The sequence below is a fragment of the Eucyclogobius newberryi genome, unplaced genomic scaffold (genome assembly GCF_026437365.1).
Source record: "Eucyclogobius newberryi isolate DKJ021-1_F unplaced genomic scaffold, fEucNew1.0.hap1 SCAF_3, whole genome shotgun sequence".
Classification (NCBI taxonomy): domain Eukaryota; kingdom Metazoa; phylum Chordata; class Actinopteri; order Gobiiformes; family Gobiidae; genus Eucyclogobius; species Eucyclogobius newberryi.
The window spans coordinates 27,524,342-27,550,481 of NW_027315945.1; the positions used below are offsets into that span (position 1 = coordinate 27,524,342).

The window sequence follows — 26,140 nt, forward strand, 5'->3', positions numbered from 1 at the left end:
TCTTGTTTGTGCATGCTGGCTTGAACGTCTTGAAGAGAAAACCAATCATCAGATTTACGGAGCTGAACTTGCAGTGATCATGACATGAAGATGATTTGTATCTCACAGCGCTGAGCTTACACATCTTCTGTTGACTCATTATTCTGCTCTGCTGTGAATACTAATACACTTGATTTCAGTTGAATGGGTTTTCCAGACAAATTACTGTATAGCTATTATAAGTAATTAAAGCACATTATTTTAAACATTATGATTATTTTAGCATGTGTGCATTGCGTGAATGCTATAATCCAACGTTTTGAACCGCCCCTTTAATGATGGCGTTTTTAGCTGTGGCCATTTTGTCTCCTAGAAACAGGAGTCTGAGGAGGACTCCCATCATCTCGTGCACCAGGTTTCAAACGAGAGTCGAGCCTCCATCGATGAGTCTTTGTCTGAGTTCTTTGATGCACATGAAGTGTTGTTGTCTGCAAGTTCCTCTGAAAATGAGGTGAGTCTTCCAAACACAGAAAGCTACTAAAGCAATATTGATTTCTCAATTATCTGTATTTCTAACCATGACAGAAGGAGCTCATTAGGATCAAACTTTTACCCACAATTTTCCGTTCAGATTCAGTCATTCACCAACTTCCAGTGTGTCAGTTAAAAGTGCTCTTGGAAACATTTCTAGGGGGAAATCTGCCACCAATAAGCCATGTTATTGTTTTGTATTAAATCTATCTCAATTTAAACAACAAGTTACATGTCAGATCTGTTTCTGAACAATAAAAACATGGATTTGTATAAATGTGACATACTAGATCAGTTTAATTCAGTGCTGCTGGCGGACCTTCCACCAGAAAAGACACATCGTGCTAATGCAAGTTTAATGCAAGTTTGCTATATATATAAATGTCATTAAATTGATGGAGACAGTGCACTTCTTCTCATCTTTTCTCAAATATTTGGTTTTGCAAAATAGTGCAACGAGGCAAGACAGATTTTATTCTACTGAAATAGAACTGATTGATACAGACAAAGGGTGTGTAAAGCTGCACTGTGTAACTTTTCTCAAAAACACCTTGAAAAGCTTCTAACTGCTCATTATGAATTGACTCCACAGATCTGACCTGTAACTTGGTCTGGTTGCATCACCTGCTTGTCTCCATGGAGATACACTATACAAGCATGCTAAAAGTTACACAATGCACCTTTAATTGAGCTGTGATTAAACACAAGCTTGACACTCAGCAAAGACCATTTGATTTAGGTCATCGTTTCCATCTTTGGGAAAAGTCCAGCAGAAAGATTCTACATTATGGAGCAAATGGAAATAATTTAACAATGATAGTTAATTACTTTGTTCTAAAAATACTCCAACGTGAAAGAGGTGATTTGCCAGGGACTCTGAGGGGACCATTTATCTGGAGCTTGTTGGATGTTCTGCTGACAGGACAGGAAGTCTGAAAAAAGTGAAATCCTCCGTGGACCTTTCGACAGAGAGTTTGATCAAGCGTTTGGTGTTTTAGGTCTCGGAGGACGACTCATACATCAGCGACGTCAGTGACAATATTTCCATGGACAACTTCAGCAATGAAACCGAATGTGAAAGATCAGGTTAGTATTTATTTAGACACAACATATGGTTTTACTCACACGGCAAACGAAATACTATGAAAAATATATGTTCAAATTAAAATATATGTTCGAATTTAATATATGTTTAAGTATCTTGTTTGCGTAGTTTTAACTAATTGAGGTTATTTAGATAGTAGCTCTAGAAAATTAACTTTTTGAGTACAGTCATTTTATGGATTCCCAATTTATATTGAGTATGTGCGTCAGGGATGCGTCGGAAGTCTTTTAAACCACAATCCGGGAATAGTAATTGTATAAAATGTCACGTTTTAACTGTGTGTTTAACATGGTGGTGAGCTGTGTTCAGTGTTTGCACCGCTGCACTGTAAAAGTGTGTGCGTGTCTCTTTTCCCCCAAATCCTCCATTTCTCCTCCTCTCCTCTCCTTTTCCTCCATTCCTCTGCTCTCTCCCCTCCGTTGTTCTTTGTAAATCAGTATTCTATATTTCACTAAAAACCATTAGAACCATATATTAGATTTTGTGGCTCTTCTCATCAGCGATTATTTGTCATATTACACTCTTTTGTCTGTGGGGTGAGCGCGATTCTGTTCTCAAACATGTAGAATCATCTATTATCACAACTACAATGACCGTAACTGCTTACCTCCATCTTGCGCTGCTTGGTGAACTGAAAGCACTTACATTTGTGTGCATTTGTTTTCATAACTGATGACTTTTTCAGACTTTTTTTCAGACCTTCTCGCGTGCGGCCGCCCTGACCTTTATGGCGTGTGTATGTTATTTCAGGTTTAGTGGAGGACGGTAGTGTCTTCTACAAGCGCAGGTCCTGTCTCCCCTCTCCCAGTCCCAACAACAGCACCGTCAGCCTGTGGAACATCCTGAGGAACAACATTGGGAAAGACCTGTCGAAAGTGGCCATGCCCGTGCAGCTGAACGAGCCCCTCAACACTCTGCAGCGTCTGTGCGAGGAGCTGGAGTACAGTGAGCTGCTGGACCGAGCCGCCAGCACCCAGGACCCCTTTGAACGCATGGTACGGGACAAACCTGTGCAGATACAGGGGCACAACAACGACTCAAGTAAAAGTAGCACATACAAATCTATTTAAGCAAAAGTATTGAAGTAAAAGTGGACATCAGAAGCAAATGAATTGATTTCAGCTCTCTTATCTTACAGCAGAATGTCACCATGAATGTGCTGAAATAACCATATGAGAAGTACTTTCTACTTTTCAGTCCTGTTCAAAAGAGTAGTGGAGTAGAAAGTAGATACATGCTCTTCTCAGACGCCCTCTGCTCTTTCTGACGCGTCTAATTTAAGGCGTCTTGACTCCGCACTGACTTCTAGCTTCTCTGATCTTTGGTTCATTCAGTGTCCCAAAGGGCTGTTTATCTCGCGGTTTGTTGAATAAGTTAACATCATCTACTCTACTACAAGGAAGAGCAGGGCGAGAGTCTTATATTGAATGCGTGCACTTGTACAACAGGACTGGTGTCTGGGGTGACACTGGGAGAATGGGGCGCTCTGTGTTTTAAAGGTTTTTGCACCTGCACATTTCATTTGAGTGAAACAAACCTGCTCCTTTATAAATCTGCTGTGTCCAAAGTAAAAAGAGTCACGCTGTGACCAAGAGGCAAGTGCCAAGAGTGCACAATGACACGAGGAGCACCCTGCCCCAGTGTGCAGCTCACACGCTGCTTATAATAGATGACAGGAACAATTTAAAGTCCATAGAGATGATACTAAGCTTAAACCGGAACTTTTCATTTTTTTTATAATCCATCTCATATTTTAGCCTTTATTTACACTTAAGCACTTTGCTCACAATGTTTAAATTTTAGACTATTAAGAGTCACATAAAACGCCCAACTAAAGTTTGAGGTTTTAGTGGCGTAGTCTGGACTCTGGCTCCAGTTTGCAGACAGGGGGCGCTCTAGCTGAGAACAGGGGCGGAGCACAGGGGGGCAGCAGAGAGATGGGGCTCCAGGACATGACACAGAAGTTGAACACATTTGATCAACAACATGTACAACACTCCTGCAGTTCTAATGGTTGTTGTTATAACAAGCAAAGCTTTGAGAGATTTATTCATCTACATCTATTTTGTGAAAAATCTCCTGGTTTGTACTATTATTGCTGATAAAAAACAGCATCATAAGCAAATTTGTAACTCTTTTTTTTCCTAATTTGTTTAGATCTACATTTCCACATTTGTCGTATCAGGTTACGCTTCCAGCTACTACCGCACTGGAGGAAAGCCCTTTAACCCTGTCCTTGGAGAGACATACGAATGTGATCGGCCCGATAAAGGCTTCCGGTTCCTGGCTGAACAAGTACAGATACATCCTAGTCTAGTTCACAGTACAAATCGTAGGATTGAGTGATTTACTGTATATATATATATATATATATATATGTGCGCAGGTCAGTCATCATCCACCTATTTCTGCTTGTCACGCAGAATCTAAAAACTTCCTCTTCTGGCAAGGTAAAGGAGCACACAGGCTTAGAAATTATACTGGATATTATAATTATATACATGTGTTTTATAACTGTATTGTTTTGTAGATGTAAGATGCAAGAACAAGTTCTGGGGGAAATCGATGGAGATTGTTCCTATTGGTACAACCCATGTAACTCTGCCTGGGTATGTTCCACTTACATTCTAGTGTCATGTAAGAAGAAGACTTTGTGTGTGATACAACAATACAATAAATGTATTTGTGAAGATTTGGAGATCACTACGAGTGGAACAAGGTGACGTCCTGTGTGCACAACATCCTTAGTGGCCAGCGCTGGATCGAACATTACGGAGAGATCACCATCAGAAACACCAGCAGTGATGTGTGTCAGTGCAAGATTACTTTTGTGAAGGTACGAGCAGAGTTTTTTAGAACAAATAATCCTTGAGTGACACCAAAAAACTGCAATAAAACACTAACTTTCCACATCTCAACTATGTTTTTGCCCAGAGGAAACCCACACAGACACGGTTCTCTGAAGTGCTAGCCAGTCAGCCATTGTGCCGCCATGGTTACTGCACTTTGTAAATCTAAGTTTCTGATCATGTTTTCGCACCAATTTGGCTTGTCAACCATTTCACTGATATTTCAAAGTCCTCATGGGTCCACAGACACAGATGCAGCCTGTTGGCCCACACTAACCGTCCATGTTTGTTGAAGTCGGTGTGATTGACGGCTTCGCTGAAGAGAGAACGTTAATTGCTTTGGCTTTGTCCGTTTCAAATGCCTCTTGAAGCTGTGCTGAACGACGAGCCAAGACACGTCAGATTTCACAGCCCCCCCGGCTCATTACAGCCCATCCCTGACAGACGGGGGGGGCAGAGGAGGTCTTTCACTGCATTCCGAGCTCTGTGTGTCCGGACAATGCAGATTTAATTGTACACATTGTGCATTCATATATACATACGTTTGTCTTTCCAGGCTAAATACTGGAACTCCAGCGTGAATGAAATTGAGGGAAGTGTCACTGATCAGAAAGGAAAAGTTGTTCATAGACTTTTTGGGAAATGGCACGAAGCCGTGTATTGTGGAGACCCTCCAACGGCCACGTGTGTCTGGAGAGCGGGTACGACGTCAGACTAGATGTATTCAGTTCATCTTATCTTGTACTTATATTTCACCTTTTTATATTTACTACAGGTGCAATTCCCACAGACTTTGAGAAATACTACGGCTTCACCAAATTTGCCATTGAGCTGAACGAGCTGTGCCATTCAGTAAAAGTGCTGCTTCCACCCACAGACACGAGACTGCGAGTGGACCAAAGGTTAGAACAACTGCCGTTTATTTTAAGACACCAAAAGCTTCTCAGATCTGGTGTAAAAATACGTTTCTACAATTGTGAGTCAGATCATAGAAAGATCTGATCAAACATAACATGCTATGTCCGGATGACATTCTTAGAGAAAGTAAATCTAGGTTTGTCAAACGATCAAAAGACGCTCATTCTATTTTTACGATTATTGTTAACTGCTTTTATGTGGCAGCCTAAGAAACCGCAATACACTGTTGTTTTAGGCATTCTCAACACAAATCACATGAACAAAGCCAGAGCCAAACACGACTAAAACAGGACCAAATCAAGTCTACATCAGAATCAAACTGGGCTCGCGCGAACACGTGTGAGGAATTAGACGTCACCTTTACAAAACAGGACAACAACTGTACTGATTGGACTGTACTGATTGGTGCTGCCCAGTGGTTGAGTGGTTAAGGCACAGCACACGTGCAGCTGACCGCAGTGTCGTGAATTTGAATCCCGACTCCAACAATGTCCTGCATGTCTTCCCGTCTCTCTCATCCCTCATTACCTTTCCCGTCTAATAAAGCCTTCGAGCCCAAAAGATTATTTATGCTCTGATTGTCTTCGGATTGATTACTGTTAGGCACTCGACACTGGACTGAACAAATCCCTCCTCCGCAGTCTTGGCAGCGCGGCTCCTCTCATGCCTCTGAACATGCTCACATCGCTCCCGTCCTCCGCTCTCGTCCCTGGCTCCCAGTACAGTTCTGAGTAGAGTTACTCAGTACTTGTGTACAAGTAAGTACACAAATACTGAGTACATCAATGGACACGCTCCAGCTTTACTGACTGTCCACCATCCAGTCAGGACCCTACGATCTTCTGAACACGCCTCACTGGTTTCAGTTCATGGTCCCAGACTCTGGACCGGCCTTCCTCCTGACCCACGCTCTATAACTGTCCCTTATCACGTCTCATCTTAAGACACACTTCTTTAGGCATTTGACATATTTAATTAATGTAAGTAATTCTAACTGATGCATTGCCTCAGTGAAGTCCTTTGGGCACCACTTGACTGTCAGAAAGTGCTACACAAATAAACATATTAAAATGCTGAATATCTGCCCTGGCAGACTGCTGGAGGAGGGGAAGTTGGAGGAAGCTGAGGAGGAGAAGCAGCGAATTGAAGAAATGCAAAGACAGCGACGAAAAACACTCGAGAGCAACGTTACACATCTACCAAAATTCTTTAGGTATGAAAAGGGTTTATGGCATTACTATTTTGTAAGGTTTTAGTCATCAGTGTTTTCATCTTAGAGCAAAGAGCAAACGACTATTGGTGGCACAGCAAAGTCTTAATTGTCTCCCTTTCTTTAAAAAAGGTTCTTCTATGGATTGTCGGTGGTGTAGTGGTTTAAGGCGTTGCACGTTGAGTACATGGGGTTGTTACTAGGGCTACATTATATGTCGTAATCAAATGGAAATCTCAGTGCTGTTCATATAGGTGATGATGTATTTGAATAATGCAATGACTTCTACAAAGAATAAAATGTTGTTTTGTTTCATACAAAAAGCTCTAGTTTAGACCTCTACAAACATGTTCTGAAGTCCATGAGATTCTTGAGTTAGTTTAGTTACACAGGGGTCTCTCTCAGCCAAATATCTTCTACCATCTCTTTCCCCATTTCACACTCTGGCTGTCGTGTCCAACAAAGCCTTCAGGCCAGAAGATAATCATTTTAAAAAGGGGTCCTCTTGCATAGTCTCAACAAAACTCTCTGGAAAACAGGGAATAATTCATACTTTTCTTATGCGTCTTTCTGAACAGGAAATCTACAAATGACACATGGGTCAGTAACAACACGTACTGGGAGCTGAGGGCCGACCCAGGCTTTGGACACATAGACTTTCCAACACTGTGGTGATGGCGCATACGTCCTCTGCACCGGCTCCTCCGCTTCTCTGTTGCAATTCATCATGTATGGCCTTAATTACAAGTACTTTTTAAGTTGTATACATTTTATGCAAGAACATAATTAATTATTTACAACAGTGAATGTAATCAATTATTTAAGAAAATAGAAATGGCGGAAAGTAGAACGTTTTTTTAATGAATTTACACAAGCTAAAGGAACAATGTTAATTCCAGTTGCTGTTTTTTTCATGGACTACCTCAGTCTGAGATAACATAATACATTCTGCACCTGCATAAAGCCTTAATGGTTATGTCATGATTATGTTTCATTTACTGTCATATTACATTCATTGTTAAATCATCTCTTGTTATGCTTCTTGTGTATGTGAATTTAAGACTTAAACCATTTCATTAAATGCGACAGTGTCTTCTATAATTATATGGACAGTCAGATGAATGTGTCTTAAACTTTTGCTCCATGAGCCCCAATAAACAATACTGTTTAATTCATTTTTTGCATTTATGTTTAGCAACAGTTACATTTGAATTCTGTGCTGCCTCCTTTTTATTTGAATGTCAAATCACCAATGACTCATTTACTTGGCCAGGAAATTCTAATAATCAGACAACCCAGTTATTAGATTTGATTTTTGGTGTATATTTGCCAGCACAAAATAAATAATTTAAACCGCCTAGTGACATGCGTGTTAATTAATTGATTTCAATCATCAAAATGTTCACTTCATTTTTGTCTTTGCCACATTAGTTTGACATTATTTGAATAATATTGTCAAAACCTGCTCATGTGTGACCAATACGAAAGAAATAATACAAGATGTAACTGTTACTGTCATTATTGTCACACAATAATGAGACATCAGACGAACAGATTTTTTGTGTTATGCACTGGGGGTTATGTTTTGATTATATCTGTGAATAATGCATCTTTTTAGCAGAAGGATGTGGCAGTTTTTAATTTTGCACATTCAATGAAGCAGTTACACAACCGGCCACTAGAGAGCGTCAGCAAATATAGGTCAAGAATACCGAGGCTAATGTCCAATTTTAAACCTGATCAATGTTGTTGTTTTTTATTTGTTTTTTAATGTGTGTCAGAAATAACATAGACCCTTTAAGTTTTACCATCAACTCCTCTTATAACCATGGATTATAGTTCTATACTTATGACACATTAATAATTAGGCCTGTTACTTTAGTAGTAGTAGTTTCCGGTAAGAGACTTCCGGTGGAAAGGGGAGTCTTCACAGTAAAGGGGGCGTCGTTCACTCTTTGTCCAAAACAAATCCACTTCTTCTGGTTCTGCTGCTGATGAAAAGGTTTTATTCCCCAAACCGGTCACGCTGAGTTGTTTTAGTTCAATCCTGCAAAGTGCCAACTAGAAGAGGAAAGTCTGCAGATTGCATCGATCATTGTAAGAACTTTCTCTTTTACACAACGCTCTCGAGACTTTGACTAATGCGGTGTTTTTGTTCATATTTACAGGTGACAAAGCAGTGACCTCTTAAGTCCTACAGTTTCGAGATGTTTGCCACGGCCACAAGAAACTTTGTTGAAGAAGTGGACCGTGGAGGATCTCTCATCCCCGTGTCCAGCCTAAATGACACTATTTCTCTTTTGACTGTCGTTATAAAGAAGAAAAGAGTGTGGTTTTGGCAACAGCCCAAGTATCTTCCCACGGATTTTACTCTGAATGACATTTTGACTGGGAACACACCCATACAACCAGGTATAAGGCTTTAATACACATGAATCTTCCTTTTATTACCAACTGTATGTCTGTACAGTAGATGGATTAAACAAATTATAATAACATCTTAATTTGAATACTTAATAAAGCATGAAGAACTAATAATGAACTATTTCTTCATTATAACTTAAGAATGACTGACACTTAGCAACTCCTTTACACTTTATACATAACTTTTGCTTGTAGAAAGACTTAATCCATGATGTACAAATAGTTTATTAAGAGCAATTCAGAGTTAGTAACGACTTAATTTACTCCCAGTCCCTGAATTATGTATGTACCAAGCCTGAATCATTCATAGTAAACAATTTGTACATAAAGTCTTTCATTTTGCTTTGCTAAGACTAATAAAAGTGTAGTTGTAAAGTGTAAAGTGATGATTAAGCGTAAATCACTCTTACTTAAATCTTTATTCATGCTTTATTAAGGCTGTAAAATGGTGTAGTTATTACAAAGTGTTACAGATGAATGAAAACGTTTATTCACAGATACCACAGAGTTACCGTTCATCACGTACAACGGGACATTTGGAGGCAACATTAAAGGAAGCGCCGAGGCAACTTTTATCCAAAGCAACGTCAACGTGGAGGGGAAAGACACGTCCAAATTGCAGTCGTTGTTTGGGAGCCTCAAGAAAGAAGAATTGACCGTTCAAAAACTGATGACGGATTCAAAAGAGAGGTTAGTTTGCGTGGACAATTGTGTAAACAGGTGTTGGCACGGCGATGATCTTTGTCCATCCATAAAACTGCATAAAAACAAGAAGATTCGGTTGAATATTAACGCCAAGATAGCGACTGCGATGGCTCTTCAAAATACATGTATTTGACTAAAAAATACATGTATTTTGAAGAGTCCTTTCATTTGTGTGTGTGACTAACTACTACTAACATGAGCATTATGGGAACATTCTTATCTCACTGTAATATGTGTTGTTGATGTTGATAGACCCACATCTGCATTTAGACACATTTTAGTTATAGTTACATTTTTGCTTTTTATTCCAAATTTGGGCTGTGTTCACTGAGCGATATTGACAAAAATGTATATCTCAGTATTTTTTGTAGAATCCCAATATCCATGGTGTAAAAACATGTCTTTAAACGTATTTATTGAGGTTTAATTATCAGACAAATGTGAAATGTTTATCAGAAAAGTGCAGGAATATCACCTCAGACACATATTTACATTTTTAAACAGCTCTTTTTGTAACATTTTTTGCTATACATTATATCCTCAATAACAACATTCACCATTTTATCTAACTTTCGAAATATTGCCCAGCTCTTGTTTTGATCCTGGTTTAGTCCTGGTCTTCACATTTGGTCCTGGTTTGGTCTTGATTTGAGCCCAGTTTAGTCAAAATTGGGACCAAACCAAAAAATTCAACGTCAGAATTGCCACGTCAAAACTGTTACAGGACCAAACCAAGTCCACATCACGACTCAAATGGGCTCATATTAGGACCAAATAACCACAAGCGTGAATGCATCCTTCATTTGGTCTCTTGATTCAAATATGAATGTGGTGTGTGTAATATAAACCTTTTCTTCATCTCTTCAGGCTTTTGGACATGTCCCACTGTTTGGTGGAGCAGACCATGATGAAGCCCAAGCAGGTGTTTGGGATCGTGAAAGAGCGCATCGTGACTACTCAGCCTTGTTCTGTCATTGAAGAAGTGCAGAAAGAAGGGCAGCTTGGAGGCATGTTGACCGTATGTGGACCCAAAGTTAAAAAGGTACGTGATGTGTGTGTAATAATGTGTGTTTCTCAGACTGTGGTCGCTCCTAGCCCTGTTTCAGAGGAGGTTTTAGTTCAATTTAGGTTTTACTTTATAACTTGTGGTATGAACAAGGTTTATGTCTTGTTCAGTCCTTGTTCAGACCTGTTTTTCACATCTTTAAGTCCTTGTCAAGCTCTGGTTTGGACCTGATTGGAACTGGTTTTGTCCTAACACAGTCTTGGGGTTTCATTTTTAAAACATTACGTGGAATTCTTACAAAAAATGTATGTACGGACAAAACGCAAACTTCTTCAAACTTCCCTTCTGCTCAGATCACCTTCTGCCTCTTTTCTGAAACCCTCAAAGTACAAATAAGAGGTTTTTTTTGACAATTTTTGGCTCATTTCCATGTCAAGTACGCAACATTTTTGTCCATACACGCGCTTTATGAATGAGACCCCGGGCCAGCCCTGATTAAGTCCTCATTAAGTATTGGTTGAATCCAGGTTTTGTCTTCTGGTACTTATATTTTGTGTAGTGGTACAGTAGAAGTACAGAGAAGGCGATATTGGGCACATGTAGTCTTTTCTGTCTGTATGAAGTTGTGACTGCCAGATGTGGAGGAAGTGCTGACACATACAATCTGGGTCAGTCGTTTTGGTCACAGCTGGGTCATTGTGGGTTAGTTTGTCCTGTATTATGGGGCACCAACTTCCTCAAACTAACCAAGAGTGACTAAAAGAAACAAAAAAGAAAGAAAAGATACGTCACATTCATATTCTTATTCTGAATATACTCGTAGCCCATATATCTGTTGTATCCATTGATTACTTTATTATTGCGGTTGATGATTTTGAAATTATTTGATGACACCAAGGTTATAAAAAAATGTAGATACCATTCCTCTTGTGTGTGACCAGCCTCATAAATGAAAGGTTAAGTATCTTTGCATTTAAGTTTATTTTAATGAAGTAGATAATATATTAATTTAAATTACCTCAATATAGTCTCTTCAATGCGCACTAATATCCTTTGAAATGTCTCACTATTATTTTGTGACATCAACATTTGAAAGTTTAAGTTGTAATTCCCTGTGAGTTCCTCATTTTATAGAGGATTTATAGATGGATTACACGAAACAAGATCATTCAGTTCCTCTTTGTATTACACATGAATCTGACAAACCAAATATTTCAGAAGATTAGCCATGAAAATAGGAAGTAAAGTGGTTACTTTTGATGTACTCGTTCTGCATTTTATATCTGTACAGACATTGTATTTTGCAACATTTTGCTTGCATTTCTCCAGATTTCGTTGAAGGAAAATGCCAGCCTGAGCAAAGACAGTAACGTCACCATGGAGATCCCCCCTCATACCACCCTCGCCTACGGCCTCATTGAGCTGGAAGTGAAACACAACGGGCACTTTAGTAAGAAATGTGGAAACACCCCATGAGCGTATCCGTCGATTATGTCCCAAGTTTATTATTTGCTGAAACGAAATGTGTTTTGACGTTTCTGTAGAGCTGTGCTTGATGTCGGGCGTCAATGGAGGGTTTGAGGAGGTGGATGGTCTTCTGGGCGCTTCAACCGCTCCAGCACAGCATTCTGAACGAGTCGACTTAAAACAAGGTAATTACAGTTTTCTTCCAACAGCGTAACATGTAATAATAGACATACCACACCATAAAGCACATTCCTTTACACACTTGAACGCTTTGTCTGTGTCGGCTGCAAACACATTTTACAGTTATTGTCACTAGAAACGATCTTGAAATACAAATAAACAAATGTATAATAAAAATGTTACTGTTCTTGGCAGTCCTGGATGAGTTGAAGGAACATTTCCAAGTGCTTTCTGCCCTGCCAGCCCAAACCAAATCCTCCCTGTTCCAGCAAATCACAACTCTCATTAGTGATCGCGCACTTGTCTCTTCCCTTCAAAATGCAGTAAGAAAAACTAAGCTCAATATGACAAACTACAGTACACGCTACTTATATTGACATGTTATTTTTGTCTAGCTTCACCACAAGTGTCACGGTGACGATTCTGCTTCAGCGGCGGCGCACGAACAGCAAAGTCCGGACGTTTTGGATTTGGTCGCACAGAATGGTGAATCCAAGGACGGCGTCGTCGAAGCGCTTCACCTCGTTCTGAGCGCAGTAGACGGTCAGTTTGGCTTTTGCTGTGCGTCGTGTTGAATTGATGGGTGATTTTTCAGTTTTATCGTTCTGTGTTTTTGTCCTCAGAGATGCCTAGCGAGTGTCTGGCTTTACTGGGAATGTGCTGCAGCCGTGCGTTACTACCAGACTTAGAACGACTGGTGAGTTTTTTGGTCACAGAATACAGTGTGTGTAATGTCCGTATAACTTCAGCATCTTCTGTGTGATGGTAGAAGGCTGCAGCTATTGTTGACTGCCTCATTCGCTCTGCATCTCATCTCAGTGCGACGTTATTGTTGCCCTGAGCTTATAACTAGAGAAAAAGGGCAAATTATTTAAAACTATTAATATGTTACCGCAAGATTCATCACAGTCTAATCAAATTTGAATAGGCAGAATCAGCAAATCACAAAGGCAGAACACAATTACCTTCGCAAACAACAACATATCTATTTTATTCTGCATGAGAACAGCTAACGTTGTAGTTAAGATTTATATAGTGCATTTGATTCTTTTATTAAGCTTTTCAGTTTTTTGGCCAATGGCTTGTGGATTCATTTACAAGGCCAGATCAAATCAGATAACTACAAGATTCAGATAACACAGTAATTAGATGTTGGATTGTTTGTGTTACGGGCCCCAAACTCTGGGGCCGTGGCAGTAATTGTGCAATCTAAAAATATAATAAAAAGCAAAAGCAATGACGAACCGAAGCGTTGACTTTCAGATCCAGATTGCTTTTGATGAAAACAGGAAGTTTCACCGCAAAATCCAACCTGGTGCAACACCCTCCGGCACAAAGGTTCCGCTTTACTGAAAATCAGGAAAGTTCTTAATAATGACATAATAATAATATTTCTTTTTGCTTAATTTTCAATGCAAATCCCGCAATAATATGAAAGAAATTCACTTACACTTAACTATTTACATGACATTTCAATAATCTGACACCTCCAGATCATTACATTTACGGTAGATCATATTTACTGCTCTTACTACATTTGAATTTTGTGATTACACTTATCCTTGAGCTTGTTCTGTTTCAGGTGCAGTGTTTAGTAGCAGATGGAACGCTCCCTCTTAGCGCCGTGAAACAAACTACTCTAGAGGACAAGCTCTTTGTCGGTGTTCAGCATCTGTTCAGCTCTTCACGCGTGTCACTGGAAAGAGACGGAGACTCATTAAGGACAAAGGTGCAGCAGGAGGCCGGAAACCTTCCCTTGATCCTTTGCATCGCTGTGAGAGGTCTGGCCTCATTATCACAGTGATGGTCTCCACTGATTACATTGCAATTACGCCATACGTTACCTCCTCTTGTACCTGCCTGCATAATATCAAACCTCATTTCTTCATTTTTACATTTTCTTGTGGAACACTTGTGCGGGATAAACTCTGACCTCGAAGTGTTGTTAAATTTTGTAAGAAGCGTCTATTTTTTCTCTTTGCACAAAAGAAGACAGTCAGGAGATTTAAGAGAACCTAAACCAATTTAATCATAAATCTCCTTTTACTCTATATACTTACATTTTGGGTTATTTAAAGCAAACCACCAAGTAGTGCTATAGCAGAATATACATGATCAAAAGAAGCCAAAAAATGCATAATAGAGAAGGAAAAAAAACATACATAAGTTGCACTGGAGTATGAAATACAGTTGAAAGTGTGAAAATAACAAATATCATCACATATGTCGCTCTGGAGTACAACTATAAATATAAGTCGCACCCCTGCCAAAACTACGACTTATAGTCCGGAAAATACGGTACTTACAATTTTGTATACATTAAATATAGAGGATTGAATGAGAGTCACTAGTGGCTTCTGAAAAGTATTGGCTCTAAATATGAAGTGTAAATAAAACTGAACATTTTGTACATAAATTGCAGCAGTTTCCCATCACGAAGAAGACTGGCAACCTCAATAAAGGTTCGACTCCCTGGCTTTTCTGTGTGCCGTTTGCATGTTTCTCCCTGTGCTCCCCCATCTGGTCCTCGGTAAGTGAGCTTAGACAGATGTAATTAATTAGCTGAAACTAATTAGTGACTGAACAGGAATCACCACGGCCCGAAATGTAGTGGGGCTAAATATGGCGGCGGTAAAAGTAAGAGAAGACATTTAGAAAAACATTTATTGACGTGAAAAATACATATTCTTTGTATCTGTAAAAGATCAAAATTGTTTTAAAACGGTTACTTTTTTTTTGTAGTAATATCACATCAAAAGTGGATGGTTCACAGAGATTGTAACCAGTTAAATGATATGGAAAAGTTTGTAGATGTATCAGACCTAAAAATGTAACAATACAGACATGGATGTAAAATGAGTTCAACACGTTTATATTGCATTAAATCTTGTACAACAGTGACGTTTACAGTTTTTCTTAATCGCTTACATTAACCAAACGCATATGCAACACAATCTACTAAGATGCAATGCTGACGTGAGAGTTGTGAATAAAGATTTTAGTTTAACTCTTATGTCTCAATAAGAAATCTTAGGCCAGTAATAGGTTCTGAAAATACAGAAGGACTGTGTCACAATGAGCTGTGGTACAATGGCTCCACAGTGTTTAGGGTCCAAACGAGTAACAGCCAGGAAAGAGTACATACACACTGTGCAAAAATCAGAATATTCAACCCATGAGAGTAATATAAAAACTTGAAAGAATATACCTGGAATCTGAACCTTGGATTTATCTTCATCGTTTTCCTTTCAAATTTCAATGTATATGCAATAGAAGTACGCAACAATCCCATCTTAAATTACATTACATTTCATCACCAATTTAACCAACTCCCTTTTACCAATTACCATACATTTACATTTTAACTCTGGATACAGGGAAGGAAAGCTACTTCGATGGGAGTTTTGTGAGTTGATGTTTTGTCCCAACATGGTGTCGTATCTTTGAGCACTAAAAAAACTCCTCACAATTGAGAAAAACTGTAATTCGAAGGACAGCTAAAGCAAAGCTGTAAATAACGTGATTTAAGGTGAATGGAAGTAGTGTGTAGAGATGCCCTGTAAACCATAACACTGAGGTATTTTCTTGACTGAACGAGCCCTTGTTAATTTGCCGGATAAATATTTAGACAATTTCAAATGCAAAATAACAAAACACGGCAATCATCTAAAATATACTGCCTCTCAGTGTTTCAGTAAGATGACTGCCAACTGCAATCAGAGTTAAAAAAAAAAAAAAGACTACACAAATAAATAAGTACACTTTCATGGGCTGTGAGTTGCATAGTCTGCTGAGAAGACAAATACACACCGAGCTGCTGTTGAACGCCGTGAAATCTTGGGGTTCGGGCCCAGAGGACTTCACTGTCCTGTGGGAGCGCGTTAGTAAACCCAGCTGACAGGAACCCACTGTGGCTCTTCAAACAACCGCTCCACCGTGTCCTGCAGCTTGTCAAAAGCCTTGTCTAGATTGTCATTGACGATCGTTAGGTCAAAGTAGTGGCTGTACGCGCGGCGAATCCTGGCGCTTTCATCCACAGTCTTCTTCAGATCATTTTCCTGTCAACACAAATGGGGTTACTGCATAATTAAATCTCAATAGGATCAATGTCATTATTGAAAAGTGAACCCACTGTGAGTAACTTTGTTGTTAGTCCTGCATCTACCACAGCTTTGTGCATGTCTCTGAGTGTGTCGAGCTCTGGAGCTGCGATGAATACTACAAACGGCATAAACTCTGCAGTTTTCAATACTTTCAAAGCCTGGACAAAAATAAAACCGTTATAGACATTAATAAAAATCACCAAAAACAAAAGAAAGGAGTTTTCTTCAAACCTGAGGATTCACGTCCAGGATGCATGTGCGGCCGGCGTCAACCACCTCGTGGATTGAGTCGATCTTGGTGCCGTAAAGGTTTCCGTCGTACTCGCCGTGCTCCAGGTAACGGCTGTCCTTGATGTTCCCCTCCATCTGCTCCCGTGTCACAAAGCAGTAGTTCTGCCCATCCCGCTCCTCCTCCCGCGCGGGCCGTGACGTAACTGAAGAGGAGCCAAGGTTAGTGTCTCCTCAACACAGGGACTCTAGGCAGCATCACTGACACCTACAGGGCACAGTGGTTCCATATCGCAGCGGGTTCATGACAATTAGCCTGTTCTTCAAGCTCCGTCGGCCAACTCCCTGAGCCCCAATTAGGACCAGCGTTTTTCTCTGAAACGGTGGCATTCTTGTTACCTCTTCATAGATCTGCAGCTCATATCGGTCAAATTCTGTTTCAAGGAGATTTAAATTAAAATCAGTAAATGAGATATGACTTTGAAAAGAGAAATTAGAGAACAGTGTTTCCAAAATACCTGCATTTTTTGAAGTAAGGTACATAATTCTCTTCTTCTTTTTCCTTGACATTCGTATCCCACAGAACAAACCTAATGGGGCATAAAAACGGTCAGCGTCCACTTGAAGGCGACGTGTAGCTGAGGGCTAGAGAATCCTGGACTATTTCTTTAGAGCGTTGATAAGAAACTGACCAGAGCCAGATGTGTCCCAGTCTCTTCTCACAAAAGCTTTTCTCTTTTCCTCCAAGAACTGGCTCGGAATCAGACCTGTGCCTTCACCTTCGACCTTGCGAGCCTTCAAAACAGACAGAGACGGCTTTTTTTTAAATATTGGACAAATAGAATATCTTAGACAAATACGTTTTTATTCATTACGTCTACAGCTCACCTGCCACCAGTTTGCATCCTCTCTGTTGACTACATGAAGGATTTCTCCTTTAGAAAAAGCAAGCCCAGCCTCTTTACAAGGAATCAAGTTGTCTGTGGCTGGGTTGTAGTTGAAGTGTGGCTTCAGAAAGACCTAATAACAAAATAAATTATTAGGACAATATATCATTTTGAAGATTTCCCAGTGACGCTGATGACATTTTAATAAAACATGCAAGTCATGTTCTTTCTAGTTTGCTGTTAGGAGGCACTAGTCCCGCGCTGACACAAGCACCGAGGGATGACATAATAGTCCTACAGGCCGCGTGTGTGTGTGCATGCCAGCTGCTGTCAGTGCCTGTTACTGTAAGGAGTGGGGGGTGCCTCAGGAAATAGTGGTGTATGTCCCAGATAGTGCGTGGAGTGATAATTATAGCTGGTCTGGTCTCAATTTTCAAAAGTCAAGCATTCTGTGGTCACACAGGTCAGGTCACACAGGTCTCCTTCAGCTTCAGGTACCGTGCACTCACTTACAAACAGATTTACAGTTTATTCAACACTGTGTAGAATTCATTTCAGACCAGTACTGTCTTACCTGTGGCGGAGCGGGTGCGTCCCTGTAACTGGGGACGACTTTGAGCGTGAGGCTGCCGCTGCTCTCCTTCAGCAGCTCCTGCAGCTCCTGCGGGTTACAGCTGACCTCGCGGCCGTTCACCTCGCGGATGATGTCACCCGTGTGCAGCATTCTCTGACGGTCGATCGAACTGCCGTGCAAAATACGCGCAATCACCAAATCTCCATTCTCCACTCGGAAAGTAACTCCCTAAAGAAATGAAAATATTAGTGACGAGTTGTTCTGTGTTCCGTGTTATCTCTGTTACTTACCAACGGTTCCCCTGCTCTCTTCTGGATGCCGATGATCCTGAAGGCATCGGCTGGCATGAATGAAGTGGTAATAGTATCATGGTTGACTGAAGCAGCAGGCATTTCGTAGCTCTTTGCAGCGACTTTGTCATGAGCCTCTATCAGAGACTAAAAAAGACAATTGAACTTCATTAAGCAAAACAGCAAAAAACAGACAGGCAGTTTACAGTTTAAAAAACAGAACTGGAGCGAACAGATATAGGATTTTTGTTGTTGTTAAAATAAACAAACATAATGTGTCCCTGTCAGATACAATTGTAGTCAGATAATAAAGAAATGCAAGAAACTTAAATGAACACAGTCTTACCCCAGAAGTAACTACTAGAATCCTGCATTGGTTCAAGTGCCAAAGATGCAAAAGCACATGTGAGGATTTACTGAAAACGTTATCTACAGTCAGTGCACCCTGCATGCCATTGGCCCGAGCCCACCCCTCCTTCTCATGTCACAGCTTGTAATGGGAGGGGACCAAAGAGCAGTGACAGGCGAGAGGCGCTGGCTCAAATGGTCTTCATAGTGAATTTAAAAAGCCAAGTGCAAAGCCATGACAAATCCCCCGGATCATAGGCCACTCACCGAGATTCAATAGCAAAAAAAGTACCTGAAAGTGTGGTTCCTGTAAGATTTTAGCGAGTTCTGCTGCGGCCGTATTTTTCCCAGACAGGTCAGTGAGAGAGGTGACAATATCCGTTACTAGTTGAATGTTGTCGTCACCAACAGCTTCTAACTTCTTTTCCTCAAGACGATCATGGGCCTGAAATTGATTATCAAATTAAAAATAAATCAAAAACTACAATTCAAATCAGATCTTGAACTGACATCTTCATCCTGGATTGGTTGACCCCATTGATCCCTGCATTAAAACACTTGTTATCATCAATAAATGAAGCTCTGTGACAGTTGGACTGTTTGAAAGCGCTGGCTGCATTTCACACTGTATGCAGACCTAAGGTTGGTTTTATTTTATTGCTGTTCTCACCTGCTGTTGTTTCACAATGACACCGGCTTTCCATGACTGTGTGTAAATGTTAGAATGGATGACTTTCCCAAAGCCCCATTCACACATGCACCTGGGAAATGACCTGGCATTTTTCCAGAGCAGTGGCGTGTGTGAATGAAGCCAGAACTGAATTCCCTGCATTTTTTTCATCTGGCCATTTCCCTGGTAAATTGCCCGGACAAAAGCAGGAAAAGTATGTGTGAATAAAGCCACGTTTCTAAAGCTTGGTTTCCTGGGTTACGCTATGCAGTTAACCCTTCAATGAAAATGGAATTGAAGCGTTTTAAAAAACACATAAAACATTTTAGAAAATATGTACCGGTAACCAGAAACATTAGAACAAGTGGTACATAAAGACCACCACTTAATCCGGTCATCTCCGTTACAAAATATTTTCATTACCTTTGCAAGAGAGCGCACAATAGGGCTCTCAATAACACCCCTAAGAAAGATCAGGTCAATATCTTTGGCTCCTGTCCCCGCTGGCAGATCTTTTAAATTGTCCAACATCTGCTGCATGGCTTAAAAGAAACAAGCACAAACAAAATGTTACATAGCTACTAGTAACTATCTGTAAAATTCCACATTAAACTGCATTACTGTTGTTAAACAAATGTAGGTTTACGAGGAACAAGCTGACAATGAATGAATGAACCAACTCAGACAAAAGATGACTCAGTGACAGGCACGATGTGTCACAATGGAGCTCTTTAATAACGTCTAGTTACAAAGACACATTTAAAATAAACTCCATGTCCATTTACATTTAGAAAACGTGTTTGTCTTACCTGTCCCTGACTTCGCATTGACAACGGTCATGTTTTTCCTTCCCAGCTCAGGACAGTAAACTCATCACTCAACTGAAGTGCTAAAGACACATAAAGAGAATTGTTTTAAATATAAAGGTAGTGAGAAAACTAAACATTATTAAAAATGTTCACGGCCTCCAACAAGTACCTAGAAATTAAATTTAATTTAATTTAAAAATAACCTACCAAGAAGAAACTGCCTCCGTATAAACCATCAGAGCAAATCAGAGCCTTGTTTTCTTTGCTTCATGTCCATCTGGTTTTTGCCCTGAATTTTGAAAAAAAGCAATGTTAAATTTAGTGTTACAAATAATAAAGCACAGCATGCCCGGTTTGATTCACATAATGTAATCAGCTTGAAATTTGACAACGTTACAAGATCAGCATGAACTCACATTCAGGTCATAATTAAAAATCTCAGGCGTTCATTCGAATAAAGAGGTCACGTACATTTACACCTTTTATTTTTATCTACTGGATAAAAGCCAGTTAACCACTTATTTTAAGTTATCAATTTAGGAAGCATTAGGATCAGCCTAAAGGTCACATCACTTGAGTAAGCCTTTTCATACATACCAAACAAACTTAATTACAAGTCTCTAAATCGTATTTATCTAAGCAGGATTTGCCTGTGCATAGTGTAAGCAAATCAGACTTCAGATGCCAAAACAGTGTCTCAGCTTCACAAAGATCCCTGACATTTGTTTATACTCCAAAAGTTTTCAAAAACAGTCTGAATTTTAATAGTGGCTCATTTTAGTCAGGCGTTTAAGGGACAATGAGTTGAGGGACGGACTCTTTTAAGGTTGAGAGATCAAGAGTTTTATTGTGAATAGATGAGTTATTACACAAAATAAGTGGATACGACTGATTTAGCGTGATTTAGTTCTCTTTTTTACTTGTCTGTTGTTGAGGTCTTGGCATAATTACTGAAGGAAAATGCCGTTCAAAAAGAAACAAGGGACTGGAAGATTGTGGGAGCTAACTCGCATTACACAAGACACGTGTGACCAATGTGAGGCAACACAGGACAAGACATAAGAAGCCATTGGTAGCTAATTGACACTTCTACTTGTAACTAAAATAGCATCTAACGTAAAGATGTCTAATTCCAATCAAACCAAAGACAAAATAAACGCTGTCACACACTAACACTCGTCGATAATCGTGTTTTTAACGCCGATATCCGCGTAAACGCTAGTAACGTAGCAAGCTTTGGACTGTTCCGAGACGAGATTGACAGGTATAAAACGATAGATGTTTACGTTTTTAATACGTTTACGAGCCAGACGCGCTACGATAACGCGCGTCCGTGCCGTGCCGCCGCGATTGACACGCGAAAGATCACAACAAAACGCGAAAATTAGCTGCTCATTAGCTAGCTTCCCCGTGTAGCATGCTAACTATGCTAACTACTACCGCGAGCGTAAAGAAGTGCGGCGACCCCCGAACAGATGCGGTTTTATGAATGAAATCTGCGAGCGCGGGTCTCACCAAATTGTCTCCGAAGGGCCCCGTCAGGCGCTTTAATCTTTCCTTCTCTTCATGATGCCGCGAAAGTGAGTGAAACGTGAAAGAGTTATCTTCCACCGGTTGTCCCAAAAAAGCAGTGCGCTTCTTCTTCCAATGACAAACGGCGCGGCGCAAAAGCTGCTTGACTTCAGCCAGACGCACCACAGAGACGCACACGGCTTTAGCGCAGATTATTGCACGACACGGCGCGATTATACTGTACAAATGCGACTTGTCACGGCACGTTCCACCTCTTAAAACGTGTAGGTTGCTAAATATTGCGTGCACCGTGCCAGATGTATCCATTGTGAGTGTTTCATCAAACTTTTCTACGTTGTAACTTAATTAGCCTTAATAAAGCATGAACAAAGGCTTAATTTATAATGAACAAATGGTGTGTTAAATGATTCAGGCTCATGAACTGTTAAGGAGATAGTGAATTAATGATGGCTAAACGTGAATTATTCTTATTATTTGTATTTGTTCATGTTCAAAAACGGGGACAAACAGGAATTCTCTGTTATTTTATGTTAGAAATAAAGACTGTAGCAGAAAAGACCATTAAAATGAAGAAGAAAAGAAAATACCACGCATATAATACGATACGCTTATTTTGAGTCAAAATATTCAAAGATACAAGCAACAATGAAAAAAAGAACCAAAAAGATAATTTTTTAGTGCTTACATTATTTAAACACACTTAACATTTACCAGTAGAGGTCACTCTGACTCCATTTCTGAACGAAACAATGTTGCAACAGTCTGGTGGATTGGAAATAAATTGAACAACCACAGACAGAAATATCTTGGCAAAATATTTATTGCATGCAAGTTGAAACATAAAGAAACTCAGGTTTGTAGGGACAAGTGGTAATATACTGGGTTTTCTTTTACCATACGATCACAGGCAAACCATCAAGCCTAGAACAAAGGAATATCAGAATCAGTAAAGGTTTTCTTCCCAGTCTTGACCAGGAAACAAACTAGGAATATGCTTTGGAGACAATGAAAGACTTTGAATGACTACTAAGACCAAAATATACAGTATGGACTTTTAACTTTGGATGGCATTATGCAATTTTATCATTAGAAACATTTACAATTAAGTTTTGATTTTACATGAGCCATATTTACACTAATTAACTACATCAGGCTTGCAAGTGATACAATTGTGCTCGCTAACCCGTTATAGTTGTTCCCTGGCACCAATACATCTGAAAATCCATTGTCTTGGACGTCTCTCTTTCCATACCTGTCGAAAGAACAAAATGAAATGACTCCATCACGATGACACACTGTTTAATCTATCCATCAGCACACTAACCTCTGTCTTGTAATAAGGTTGATGTAGTGTCTTATTGCAGAGAAGAATTTTTCAAGCTCCTCGGGAGGAGCGCCTTCTCTGGGACTGACGGGCTTCACTGGATATGCCTCTGTTCCCAAAAAGAGGCACACCAGGAGGCAGAAAGCCAGAATGTTCAACGACATCACTGCTCCGGACTGGTTCCTGGGTCACACACAACCCATGACACATACAATTTAGATTAAAATAATAATAATAAAAATAATAGCAAGGACACTTAAAATAATATACATTTGAACATAGATATCTACTTACATTGTTTCGTAGATGCAGCTTTAGTCTGTTTACCACCTCTTCCACAAATCTTGTAAGTATTTTCCGTGGACTTTTATAGTGTTCATCTGATGGGAGGGACGGAGGGTGAGTGAACTCTCCCTCTCTCAAGAGTAACTTTACCTCTGAGAAATTAACTGCTCTTCATTGATTCAGAAATAAATATCACATTGTTAAATGCCATGTTTTCAAGAAAACCCAACAATTTACGTGTCTTTCTGTTGTAAATAATAACCCAGAAACAAAGACAATCTGAAAGGGTTGGATTTGCATTAGAAATGTGATTCCAAAATAAATGAAATCTTTTAAAATGTATCATATTTGTATTGACAAAAGTTTAAACCTTCTAATTTACAACTTTACGCAACAGGCAGTACCGGTAAATGGAACCCAGTTTTTCAGATAACAGGGCACAAAAGCTTTCAACCCTTTAACACCAAGACTACTTTAATTGAAACTATTTTCTGTGAAGAGCACTTCTCCTAAAGAGCAGAGATTTGACAGATTGGTGTGGTTGTTTCCTTTGACTGTCACTTTAGTTTTCACGCAGAAAGCACAGTATATTTCTCACAAAAGTACTGACAACTATTACTGAAGGGTTTTTTATATTATGTTTAAAACACAATATTTATATAAAATATATCATATATAAAAATAAATGTTAATGAAATATACATTATTTTGTATACTATAAGAACGAATTAAAGGAACAACACTTTTGAAATAAAATGTTATAAACATTTGTAAAACAAATAAAAACAAATTTCAGTGTGGACAAATTTGAAGGTTTAATAACATTATATTTTCACAAACTATGGGTTTTATATTTAGAATCACTTTGTAACTTCTAGATCATAAATAAAATCCTCTGGTAATGTCTCCACGGGCATTTTCCTGAGCTGTTCATCGTAGCTGCGGAGCGTCCACAGCTTCTCCAGTTCATACACGTCCCTGGACTCCGGGAGCATAAAATGAACCACCATATCACCTGATCAAAAGAGCATGTTCTTTATTAGAAAGAAGAGCCATTATGTGAAAACTGAAGTGTTACTGAAAATGCAATACCAAAGTCTATACACATCCAGTCCTCTGTGTCTTTTCCTTCAATTATGACGTTTGTTTCATGACTTTTCTTCAAATATTTATACTGAAAAGAAACACACAAAAAAAACAAAAAAACAGTCATAACCCAGAAGTAGAAAAAGTGGAGGACAGTGCGATGTTTAAAATTGAAATGTGATATTACCACTTTGATAGCATAAAGTGCCATAGCCTTGAGGTGTCTTGTTGAGTAGCCACTGACAACAATAAAGTACTGAGCATAATTAATCTGCTCTGGTACTTTAACGACGCACATGTCCAGAGCATTTTCCTGCTTTAGAAGAGCCACCAGCACATCCAGAGAGAAATCTTGAGGGAAAACTGTAGGAGCACAATTTATTATTATCATCATCATCATCATCATCATCATCATCAGCAACATCAGCAACATTTATACATAGGATAATTAATTGGTCGATGTAGCTCAATAATACACCTAAAAACCCCAATAAGAAGCGAAATAATCATAGAACAATACAATAGATTTGCAACAATAAATCTCAACAATAACTAGTTAACTTTTTTAATCATTTCCTACTTTAGTAATAATTTATTGATCTCTGGACCCTCACCAAATGAACATTTTATAACAAAAATGGCTGCATTATTAAATAAAATTTCATAAAAATAATAAAATAGATAGAAATATATAGATAGATGAAATATAAATACATCAACTAAACATGGGGAATCTGCGTTTCAGTTTTATGCAGCTAAAATCTGGAACAGTCTTTCTGAAGATGTTCTGCTCTGGCAATGTTCAAATCTAAGATAAAAACAGTTTTGTTTAGCTGTGCATATGACTGAAAGGATAGCCTGAACATAGCACATTTAAATTCCTTTAAATTAAAGGTATTTCTTTAGAGAAACTCTTTACAATTCTAAAACTACTTTTTAGACATTATTACAATTGAACATGTTAATAATTCCGCTCGACACAATAAAATAAACAATAAAGGATGTGTGTGAACAGAGGTAAAGTCAGTTTTGATTTAATTTGCTAAACCTTTAACCAGTTAGTATCTTCATTTTGCAGTGACCTTAACTCACCTTTATCTCTGGTGTAGCTGTCACTTGAGTCACTTGTCGGATCAGCTTTGTGCAAATGGTTTAAATCGTTCTTATTGTCTGAAAAGGGTCTGAAGGGGAACACAGTGTTCCTCTGATGCACCCATGGGTGCGCTGGACGAGTCCTGTGATTGTGGAACCTCATCTTTGTCATAACGCAACTGGCACATGACAAAGAGAGCCTAGAAAGAGGCTTAATGTTGTTGAAAATGTTCATCTTGCAGCCAAATGTGGTAAACACGGATAGACAGTGAGCATGGCTAAAAAACAGGAAGTAGAAATGTGATCTTGGATTTAATTGGTTGCTGGACTTCTTTGTGTTTGGTTCCCTCTTTGCACAGCGCCCCCTGCAGGTCACGGACAGAACTGAAGAAAACCTTCTGAATGAAATCACCATTAGTTACAATATAAAATGCTATTTTTATTTTGTGTGAGATAGGGATATCAACATGAGTTGGTTTATCAATCATCTTAAGAACTAAAAAAACAATAATTATTATTTTAGAAGTAAAATTTGTA

General features: G+C 39.3%; 5 protein-coding genes across 11 annotated transcripts in view; 2 read left to right on the forward strand and 3 right to left on the reverse strand.

The window, feature by feature from the left end:
* Positions 1-7,764, forward strand: part of osbpl3b (oxysterol binding protein-like 3b) — a 37,834-nt gene extending 30,070 nt beyond the window's left edge. For all 4 annotated transcript variants that reach the window (XM_072460633.1, XM_072460635.1, XM_072460634.1 and 1 more), the window contains 11 exons: positions 353-490; positions 1,509-1,596; positions 2,366-2,610; positions 3,773-3,910; positions 4,002-4,065; positions 4,146-4,224; positions 4,307-4,451; positions 5,021-5,165; positions 5,240-5,366; positions 6,476-6,595; positions 7,171-7,764. In XM_072460633.1, the coding sequence (XP_072316734.1) occupies positions 353-490; positions 1,509-1,596; positions 2,366-2,610; positions 3,773-3,910; positions 4,002-4,065; positions 4,146-4,224; positions 4,307-4,451; positions 5,021-5,165; positions 5,240-5,366; positions 6,476-6,595; positions 7,171-7,267 (1,386 nt within the window). In that variant the 3' untranslated portion in view covers positions 7,268-7,764. The remainder of the gene's footprint in view (positions 1-352; positions 491-1,508; positions 1,597-2,365; positions 2,611-3,772; positions 3,911-4,001; positions 4,066-4,145; positions 4,225-4,306; positions 4,452-5,020; positions 5,166-5,239; positions 5,367-6,475; positions 6,596-7,170) is intronic.
* A 768-nt stretch (positions 7,765-8,532) lies between these two features.
* Positions 8,533-15,271, forward strand: gsdmeb (gasdermin Eb). Of its 2 annotated transcripts, none has more exons than XM_072460090.1 (10): positions 8,533-8,689; positions 8,761-9,004; positions 9,514-9,706; positions 10,589-10,763; positions 12,057-12,177; positions 12,272-12,379; positions 12,570-12,697; positions 12,770-12,917; positions 12,998-13,071; positions 13,957-15,271. In XM_072460090.1, exons 2-10 carry the CDS (start codon positions 8,800-8,802, stop codon positions 14,176-14,178), a joined length of 1,374 nt encoding a protein of 457 aa, XP_072316191.1. In that variant the 5' UTR covers positions 8,533-8,689; positions 8,761-8,799; the 3' UTR covers positions 14,179-15,271. The 2 variants fall into 2 exon arrangements, with proteins under 2 accessions (XP_072316191.1, XP_072316192.1); XM_072460091.1 differs by having other exon boundaries at positions 8,793-9,004.
* pals2a (protein associated with LIN7 2, MAGUK p55 family member a) lies at positions 15,231-21,832 on the reverse strand. 3 transcript variants are annotated; one of them, XM_072460087.1, is made up of 13 exons: positions 21,799-21,832; positions 20,284-20,363; positions 19,898-20,016; positions 19,097-19,249; positions 18,457-18,603; positions 18,167-18,394; positions 17,594-17,725; positions 17,398-17,500; positions 17,224-17,295; positions 16,978-17,139; positions 16,709-16,911; positions 16,507-16,635; positions 15,231-16,432 (listed from the first exon to the last, which is right to left on the reverse strand). In XM_072460087.1, the coding sequence occupies exons 2-13, from the start codon at positions 20,312-20,314 to the stop codon at positions 16,256-16,258; spliced, it is 1,656 nt and encodes a 551-aa protein (XP_072316188.1). In that variant the 5' UTR covers positions 20,315-20,363; positions 21,799-21,832; the 3' UTR covers positions 15,231-16,255. The 3 variants fall into 3 exon arrangements, with proteins under 3 accessions (XP_072316188.1, XP_072316189.1, XP_072316190.1); XM_072460088.1 differs by lacking the exon at positions 21,799-21,832 and adding an exon at positions 20,491-20,572; XM_072460089.1 differs by lacking the exons at positions 19,097-19,249; positions 19,898-20,016; positions 20,284-20,363; positions 21,799-21,832 and adding an exon at positions 18,803-18,948.
* Positions 21,833-22,618: 786 nt separating this feature from the next.
* Positions 22,619-23,532, reverse strand: LOC140373964 (peptide YY-like). The gene is made up of 4 exons (XM_072460721.1): positions 23,435-23,532; positions 23,141-23,323; positions 23,000-23,068; positions 22,619-22,737 (listed from the first exon to the last, which is right to left on the reverse strand). Coding segments are annotated over exons 1-4 (285 nt in total). The 5' UTR covers positions 23,437-23,532; the 3' UTR covers positions 22,619-22,706.
* Positions 23,533-24,221: 689 nt separating this feature from the next.
* On the reverse strand, positions 24,222-25,918 carry malsu1 (mitochondrial assembly of ribosomal large subunit 1). Its single transcript, XM_072460451.1, has 4 exons — positions 25,604-25,918; positions 24,699-24,874; positions 24,518-24,599; positions 24,222-24,440 (listed from the first exon to the last, which is right to left on the reverse strand). The coding sequence occupies exons 1-4, from the start codon at positions 25,836-25,838 to the stop codon at positions 24,286-24,288; spliced, it is 648 nt and encodes a 215-aa protein (XP_072316552.1). The 5' UTR covers positions 25,839-25,918; the 3' UTR covers positions 24,222-24,285.
* Between the last annotated feature and the right edge of the window lie 222 nt (positions 25,919-26,140).

Excerpts from the sequence above, each read along its gene's own strand:
- LOC140373964 (XM_072460721.1), bottom strand. Across the intron at positions 23,069-23,140 it reads AACCTTATTACAAGACAGAG|GTATGGAAAGAGAGACGTCC; the intron begins GTTAGTGTGCTG and ends TTCTTTCGACAG. Across the intron at positions 22,738-22,999 it reads CCAGGGAACAACTATAACGG|GCTTGATGGTTTGCCTGTGA; the intron begins GTTAGCGAGCAC and ends CCTTTGTTCTAG.
- gsdmeb (XM_072460090.1), top strand. The coding sequence starts at position 8,800 with ATGTTTGCCACGGCCACAAGAAACTTTGTTGAAGAAGTGGACCGTGGA. Across the intron at positions 12,698-12,769 it reads TCTCTTCCCTTCAAAATGCA|CTTCACCACAAGTGTCACGG; the intron begins GTAAGAAAAACT and ends ATTTTTGTCTAG. Across the intron at positions 12,918-12,997 it reads CGTTCTGAGCGCAGTAGACG|AGATGCCTAGCGAGTGTCTG; the intron begins GTCAGTTTGGCT and ends TTTTGTCCTCAG.
- malsu1 (XM_072460451.1), bottom strand. The coding sequence starts at position 25,838 with ATGAACATTTTCAACAACATTAAGCCTCTTTCTAGGCTCTCTTTGTCA. Across the intron at positions 24,600-24,698 it reads CACTTTATGCTATCAAAGTG|TATAAATATTTGAAGAAAAG; the intron begins GTAATATCACAT and ends GTTTCTTTTCAG. Across the intron at positions 24,441-24,517 it reads CTGGATGTGTATAGACTTTG|GTGATATGGTGGTTCATTTT; the intron begins GTATTGCATTTT and ends TCTTTTGATCAG.
- pals2a (XM_072460087.1), bottom strand. The coding sequence starts at position 20,314 with ATGACCGTTGTCAATGCGAAGTCAGGGACAG. Across the intron at positions 20,017-20,283 it reads CAATGCGAAGTCAGGGACAG|CCATGCAGCAGATGTTGGAC; the intron begins GTAAGACAAACA and ends GTTTCTTTTAAG. Across the intron at positions 16,433-16,506 it reads TAACAACAAAGTTACTCACA|GAAAATGATCTGAAGAAGAC; the intron begins GTGGGTTCACTT and ends TTGTGTTGACAG.